We start from the raw sequence: 7,500 nt of genomic DNA on the forward strand, positions 1-7,500 counted from the left end.
AGCAGGTTTGGGCCTGGTTAGTACTTGGATGGGAGACCGCCTGGGAATACCAGGTGCTGTAAGCTTTTTGGACATTTTTCACTTATTATATAATAATTTTGCCAAAAAATAGAGTCTATGCCCGATCTCTGAATATTTGCAGGTTTGGGCCTGGTTAGTACATGGATGGGAGACTGCCTAGGAATACCAGGTGCTTTAAGCTTTTGGGCTTTCTTTCCTACTTATATAATGTACTGGCGATAAGATTGGCTGATCTTTAAATAGCCCTCTCTTTGCAGCAGACTTCGCTTACGGCCATACCAACCTGGCTATGCCCGATCTCGTCTGATCTCGGAAGCTAAGCAGGTTTGGGCCTGGTTAGTACTTGGATGGGAGACCGCCTGGGAATACCAGGTGCTGTAAGCTTTTTGGAAATTTTTCACTTAGTATATAATAATTTTGCCAAAAAATAGAGTCAATGCCCGATCTCTGAATATTTGCAGGTTTGGGCCTGGTTAGTACATGGATGGGAGACTGCCTAGGAATTCCAGGTGCTTTAAGCTTTTGGGCTTCCTTTCCTACTTATATAATGTACTGGCGATAAGATTGGCTGATCTTTAAATAGCCCTCTCTTTGCAGCAGACTTCGCTTACGGCCATACCAACCTGGCTATGCCCGATCTCGTCTGATCTCGGAAGCTAAGCAGGTTTGGGCCTGGTTAGTACTTGGATGGGAGACCGCCTAGGAATACCAGGTGCTGTAAGCTTTTTGGACATTTTTCACTTAGTATATAATAATTTTGCCAAAAAATAGAGTCAATACCCGATCTCTGAATATTTGCAGGTTTGGGCCTGGTTAGTACATGGATGGGAGACTGCCTGGGAATACCAGGTGCTTTAATCTTTGTGGAAAATTTCACGAATTATATAATAATCTTTCATAAAAAAAAAAAAAAAGAGTCGATGCCCGATCTCTGAATCTTAGCAGGTTTAGGTCTGGTTAGTACTTTGATGAGAGACTGCCTAGGAATACCAGGTGATTTAAGCTTTTGGGCTTTCTTTCCTACTTATATAATGTACTGGCGATAAGATTGGCTGCTCTTTAAATAGCCCTCTCTTTGCAGCAGACTTCGCTTACAGCCATACCAACCTGGCTATGCCCGATCTCGTCTGATCTCGGAAGCTAAGCAGGTTTGGGCCTGGTTAGTACTTGGATGGGAGACCGCCTGGGAATACCAGGTGCTGTAAGCTTTTTGGAAATTTTTCACTTAGTATATAATAATTTTGCCAAAAAATAGAGTCAATGCCCGATCTCTGAATATTTGCAGGTTTCGGCCTGGTTAGTACATGGATGGGAGACTGCCTGTTAATACCAGGTGCTGTAAGCTTTTTGGACATTTTTCACTTAGTATATAATAATTTTGCCAAAAAATAGAGTCAATGCCCGATCTCTGAATATTTGCAGGTTTGGGCCTGGTTAGTACATGGATGGGAGACTGCCTGGGAATACCAGGTGCTTTAATCTTTTTGGAAAATTTCACGAATTATATAATAATCTTTCATTAAAAAAAAAAAAAAAAAAAAAAAAGAGTCAATGCCCGATCTCTGAATCTTAGCAGGTTTAGGTCTGGTTAGTACTTTGATGAGAGACTGCCTAGGAATACCAGGTGCTGTAAGCTTTTTGGACATTTTTCATTTAGTATATAATAATTTTGCCAAAAAATAGAGTCAATGCCCGATCTCTGAATATTTGCAGGTTTGGGCCTGGTTAGTACTTGGATGGGAGACCGCCTGGGAATACCAGGTGCTGTAAGCTTTTTGGAAATTTTTCACTTAGTATATAATAATTTTGCCAAAAAATAGAGTCAATGCCCGATCTCTGAATCTTAGCAGGTTTGGGCCTGGTTAGTACATGGATGGGAGACTGCCTGTTAATACCAGGTGCTGTAAGCTTTTTGGACATTTTTCACTTAGTATATAATAATTTTGCCAAAAAATAGAGTCAATGCCCGATCTCTGAATATTTGCAGGTTTGGGCCTGGTTAGTACATGGATGGGAGACTGCCTGTTAATACCAGGTGCTGTAAGCTTTTTGGACATTTTTCACTTAGTATATAATAATTTTGCCAAAAAATAGAGTCAATGCCCGATCTCTGAATCTTAGCAGGTTTAGGTCTGGTTAGTACTTTGATGAGAGACTGCCTAGGAATACCAGGTGCTTTAAGCTTTTGGGCTTTCTTTCCTACTTATATAATGTACTGGCGATAAGATTGGCTGCTCTTTAAATAGCCCTCTCTTTGCAGCAGACTTCGCTTACGGCCATACCAACCTGGCAACGCTAGAGTGCTAGCAGGAAGTGAGGTGGCAGTAGTGGGTGAGAGTAGGCTCACCATTGTTGTTTGTAAACCCATTTTTTGTTTAAAGTTAGCTTTTTTTCTGTTTTTCTGTTTTGTTTTGTTTTTAAGTTCAAACACTTCCCAGCAGCCTAGGCTGTCTGGGGAGGATTTTTATTTTTGGAGGGTTTTTTTTGTTATTTTTTCAAAATTGGACTGATTACATGGAAATGAACAAGGAAATGGCAGGAGAAAGACGCAGGGACTTTGACACGGAAAACACTACAGGACAACGGCTTGGATACAACGAGGCAAAGAAAATGATTATTTATTCAAAGGAAGCAACTGTAATTGTGGATCTGGCAGAGGTGAGAGATGGATCGGTGCAGGATATTATCAAAGAAGTGAATGAAAAAATTGGAGGAGGAAAGATTTTGGCGATAAGACCAAGACAAGGCAAAGAATTCGAGATCACATTATCAAATGAGGAGGAGTGTGAAAAGCTAGAGGATGGACTAAGAATCAAGCAACAATTTTGTGAGATTAGAAAGCTACAAGTAAGAGAATATGTTGTTTCTTTCATGCATTTGCCTGCATATGTTGATGACCAGGATATATTAGATAAATTGGAGGCATGGGGTGTAACTCCCTCAACCAACATTAAGAGAAGAACATATCCGGGTACTGAAATAGCAGATGGTACGAGATATGTAAAGGTCAGGTTCCCAAAGGAAGTTGTATCTCTACCATATAGCAGCAAGTTTGAGACTGCTGAGGGCACACAGTACTTTCGGATTATACACGATCGGCAGGTGAAAACCTGTAGATTGTGTATGGATCCAGGACATGTATTTAAAGATTGCCCGGACTTTATTTGTTACCAGTGCAAAGAGCAGGGGCACTTGGCAAGAAGCTGCAATGCAGTGAAGTGCCCGGAATGTAGGAAAGTGTTGGTGAGGTGCGAATGTTGGATGGGGGAGGGAGAAAATAGTAGTGAACAAGAAACAGATATGGTTGTTAATGTGGGTGGGCAAAAGCAGAGGGAAACCGAGATGGACAATGTTTTAAACAAGGAGATGGAAGATTGTGGACTGGGAGAGGAAAATGAAGAGGAAGAACATCAAGCAGACACAGGAGGAGAGGAAAAAGAAAATGATGGAGAAAAAACAATATCACAAGGGACGGTGCAAAGGACCATGGAAATAAGCAAAGAACAGGAGGAACAAAAAAACAATGAGGAAGATTATCAGGAGGGGAGAATGGAGAGAAAAGGAGAAGAGAAACACTGTGGACTGAGAGAGGACAATGGAGAGAAAGAACATCAGGGGGACACAGGAGAAAAGAAGAAAGAACTAGATGGAGAAATAACAACATCTCAATGGACTGTGCAAAAGACTATGGATATGAGCGAGGAACATGGGGAACAACAAAACGACGAGGAAGGTTATCAGGAGAGGAGAATGGAGAGAAAAGGAGAAGAGAAACGTAGGAAAGAACGAGAAGGAATACAAAGAAGAAGAACTTTAAAGGTAACACCCAATATAGACATTGCAAAGAAAAGATTTTTAAGGCAAGGAATATTAAAAGACAAGGAGGGTTGTGAGAACAGATTTGATGTACTGAGAGATATGGAGCATGACTGAAAAAAAAAATGAAATGTTTTAATTATTTATTTTATATTGTTTTTATGTTTTTAAGAGTTGTTTCATTTAATGCACGAGGTTTAATGGATGTGGAGAAATTTGAAAATATGAGGGAATTATGTAGAGGGGTGGATGTATTTGTATTACAAGAAACGAATTGGAAAAATTATTGTGTTAAAAGGTTTGAAAATTTATGGGATGGGAATATACATTGTAATAATGGTACAGAGAAAACTGGGAAAGGGGTTGCTATTTTAATAAGAAGAGAGGTGTGTGAAAAAGAAAGTGTGGTGTTTAATGATGGAGCAGGGAAATGTTTAGCTGTTGAAATAGAAAAAGGAAATGAGAGATGTACAATATGTAACATACATGCTCCAAATGAAGAAAAGCAAAAGGTGGAATTTTTTAAAACAATATCTGCAAATGTAAGAATTAATGAAAGGGTGATTTTAATGGGGGATTTTAATACTGTTTTTACAGAATTAGACTTAGCAAGTAATATGGTTTTTAAGACTGATAAGGGAAGGGAGGAGTTGAACAAACTGATGGGGGATTTTAAATTGATTGATGTGTGGAGAGAAAGAAATAGAACGAGTAGGCAATTTTCAAGAAGACAATTTGTTTTAAAAGAACTGAAACAAAGTAGGATTGATTATATTTTATGTACAGAGGAAATGCAAGGGAATATTACTAATGTTTATTATAAACGAGTTGGTCTTAGTGATCATTCTCTCTTATTTTTAACATTAGATTCTTCAAGTGTGAAAAGGGGAGGGGGAGTGTGGGTTTTAAATGCAAAGATTTTAAAGAGTAATGCATATCAGGAAAGTATTAAAGGGATTGTGGAAGAAAGCAAAATTAATAGAATGTATAGGGAAGAGAAAAGAGTATGGTGGGACAGTGTTAAGTGGGAAATAAAGACATTTTCAATAGAATACAGCAAAAATGTCAGAAAATTAGAAAGACAGAAGGAAACCGAATTAACCAAACTCCTGAATAATGAGTTAAGTAAAGTGTCAGAAAGCAATGGAAAAGAGGAAATTGAAAAAATAATAATGCTACAAGATAAATTAAAGATATTAGAAGAGGAAAAATGTAAGGGTGCAATTATAAGAAGTAAAGCAAAATATGCAGTAGAGGGAGAAAGATGCACAAAATTTTTCTTTAATTTAGAACAAAATAGGCAGAAGGCTGATCTATTGAAAGAAGTCTTAAATAAAAAAGGGGAAATAGAAACAGAAACTAAAGAAATTTTGAAAACAGTAAAGCAATATTACATGGACATGTTTAAGGGACAAGGTATAGGAAAAAATGATGAGGAGTTTTTGATTAAACAAATTAAATCTAAGTTAACAGGTGAGGACAGGATTTTGTGTGATGAAGAAATTAAGGAAGAAGAAATAGATATGGCAATTCAACAGTTAAAACCTGGAAAGAGCCCTGGTGTGGATGGTTTGACTAATGAATTTTATAAAACTTTTAGAGAAATGTTAGTGCCAATTTTAAAAGAAGTTTTTGAAGAAATTTTCAAGAAGGGGGTGTTGAGTGAAAAAATGAAGATAGGCATGGTAAAAATGATTTACAAAAAAAGCGGTAATCCAAAAGATCTTAAAAATTTTAGACCTATATCCATGTTGAATACAGATTTTAAAATATTAGCAAAAGTATTAGCAAACAGATTAAAAAAGGTTTTACCAAAAATAATAAAAACAACACAGGCATACGGGGTGCAAGGAAGAGATATAGTAGATGTGGTTAAAAGTATAAGAGACACAATTTATTATATGAAGGAGAAGGGAAAGGGGGGATTTTTAATAAGTCTGGATTTAGAAAAGGCATTTGACAGGGTAGAGCATGAGTTTTTATTTGATGTTCTTAAGGCTTTTGGTTTTGGAGAAAATTTTAGAAAATGGATTTGGATTTTTTACTCAGATGTGTTAACATGCATAAAATGCAATGGTTTTTTAACGGATTGTTTTCAACCAACAAGGTCGATCAGGCAAGGATGCCCACTGTCTGCCTTACTTTACTCTCTGGTAGCCGAGCCACTTGGTTTGGCTATTAAGGCAGACAGAGAAATCAAAGGAATACAAATAAAGAACCATTTCCAAAGAGAAGCAGTGTATCAGTATGCAGATGATACAACCTTGTTGGTAGAAGACATCCAAAGTATTGATAGGGCAATGGGGATTTTAGAAAGATATTGTAAAGGGTCGGGAGCCAAAGTAAATGTGGGGAAAAGTGTGTGTATGAGGATTGGCAGAGTAGAGGAAATACCGCAGCATATACAATTCAAGGAGGAAATGCAGCACATCAAGATTTTGGGGTTGTGGGTTGGTATTGATTCTAATAAGGCAGACACTTTGAATTGGGAAGGTGTTTTAAATGGAATTGGAAAAAGACTGAGATTTTGGCAAATTAGAGATTTAAAGCTAAGGGGGAAAGTTTTAATTATAAATTCATTGATGCTGTCGAAAGTCTGGTATGTGTTGGGAGTAACCCCATTGCCTCATCTGTACTACAAAAAAATGAAAGAATTGGTTTTAAAGTTTTTATGGGGAAATGGAAGGGCTAAGATTGCATATGATACATTACTTGGAAACATAAAGGAGGGAGGATTGGGACTTTTAGATCCATTTTTAAGAATGAGAACGCTGAGAATTAAAACAGTTCAGAAGTTTCTAGAGAGCAAAAGTGATGTAATTTGGAAAAGAGTCATGGAATATTACCTGGAAAAATGTAATATGGGATGTAATGTTTTATGGATGAAAATGAAAAGCTGGATGTTAAAAGGTCTGCCATGTTTTTATGTGGAGGTTTTGGAATCATGGGGGGAATTTTTAGAAAATGTACTGATTTTACCTAAAGGAAGGGCCCAGCTTTTAGAACAACCATTGTTTTTAAATCCGAATATCATAAGGGACGGTAAGGTCATGTATTATAAAGAATGGTGGGATTGTGGTTTGAGACAAATAAAAGATCTATTGTATGAGGTGATAGAGGGTTATGTACCTTTACAGGCAGTTGTGGATGCATTGAGAGAGGGGGGCAAAAGGGCGTGGAGAAGGAAGTTAGAAGGACAATATGAGGATTTAAAGAAAGCGATACCAAAGGACTGGATTGAAAGAATTGAAAACTATGAGAGTGGGGATGAGAATGAATTTCCAGATGGATTTTTTAAAAGGTTAAATGGGGAAAACGTTCATTTTAATTTATGCAAAGTAAGGAATGTGTATAGTATTTTTAGGTCTATCGCTTTTACAAAACCAGTAGCTTTGAACTACTGGAAAGAAAGATATGATGACTTAAATGAAAATGAAATTTGGGGAAACGTGAGGTTGAAATATATGGAACCAATTTTAGAGAATTTTAATTATTTATTGAGACACAATTGTATATTAACAGAGATGAGATTACATAAAATAGGAATTCAAAATGATGCAAAGTGTAAAGTGTGTATGAAAGAAAAGGAAGGACTGTTACATCTGTTTTTTTATTGTGAAAGGTTAGATGATTTTATGAGAAAAATGAAGGAAATTGCAAAAG

The 7,500-nt window shown here is 37.1% G+C and overlaps 1 protein-coding gene and 4 non-coding genes across 8 annotated transcripts in view; all 5 read left to right on the top strand.

Moving 5' to 3' along the window:
* The window catches only part of LOC128014828 (5S ribosomal RNA), a 119-nt gene extending 54 nt beyond the window's left edge, over positions 1-65 (top strand). Inside the window, exon 1 of the ribosomal RNA XR_008183710.1 lies at positions 1-65. This exon is cut by the window's left edge and continues 54 nt beyond it. This is a non-coding gene — a ribosomal RNA (5S ribosomal RNA).
* Positions 1-4,797, top strand: part of LOC128013732 (UPF0746 protein DDB_G0281095-like) — an 8,232-nt gene extending 3,435 nt beyond the window's left edge. For 2 of the 4 annotated variants that reach the window (XM_052596910.1, XM_052596912.1), the window contains exon 2: positions 2,194-4,797. In XM_052596910.1, the coding sequence (XP_052452870.1) occupies positions 2,536-3,954 (1,419 nt within the window). In that variant the 5' untranslated portion in view covers positions 2,194-2,535 and the 3' untranslated portion in view covers positions 3,955-4,797. Of the gene's footprint in view, positions 1-913; positions 967-1,354 lie in introns of those variants that run through there. The other 2 variants (XM_052596911.1, XM_052596909.1) reach the window with 2 other exon arrangements.
* On the top strand, positions 287-405 carry LOC128014775 (5S ribosomal RNA). Its single transcript, XR_008183660.1, has one exon. It is a non-coding gene; the product is annotated as a 5S ribosomal RNA (ribosomal RNA).
* Positions 627-745, top strand: LOC128014813 (5S ribosomal RNA). The gene has a single exon (XR_008183696.1). It is a non-coding gene; the product is annotated as a 5S ribosomal RNA (ribosomal RNA).
* On the top strand, positions 1,111-1,229 carry LOC128014807 (5S ribosomal RNA). Its single transcript, XR_008183690.1, has one exon. It is a non-coding gene; the product is annotated as a 5S ribosomal RNA (ribosomal RNA).
* Positions 4,798-7,500: the final 2,703 nt, after the last annotated feature.

The sequence above is a fragment of the Carassius gibelio genome, chromosome B25 (assembly GCF_023724105.1).
Source record: "Carassius gibelio isolate Cgi1373 ecotype wild population from Czech Republic chromosome B25, carGib1.2-hapl.c, whole genome shotgun sequence".
Classification (NCBI taxonomy): Eukaryota; Metazoa; Chordata; class Actinopteri; order Cypriniformes; family Cyprinidae; genus Carassius; species Carassius gibelio.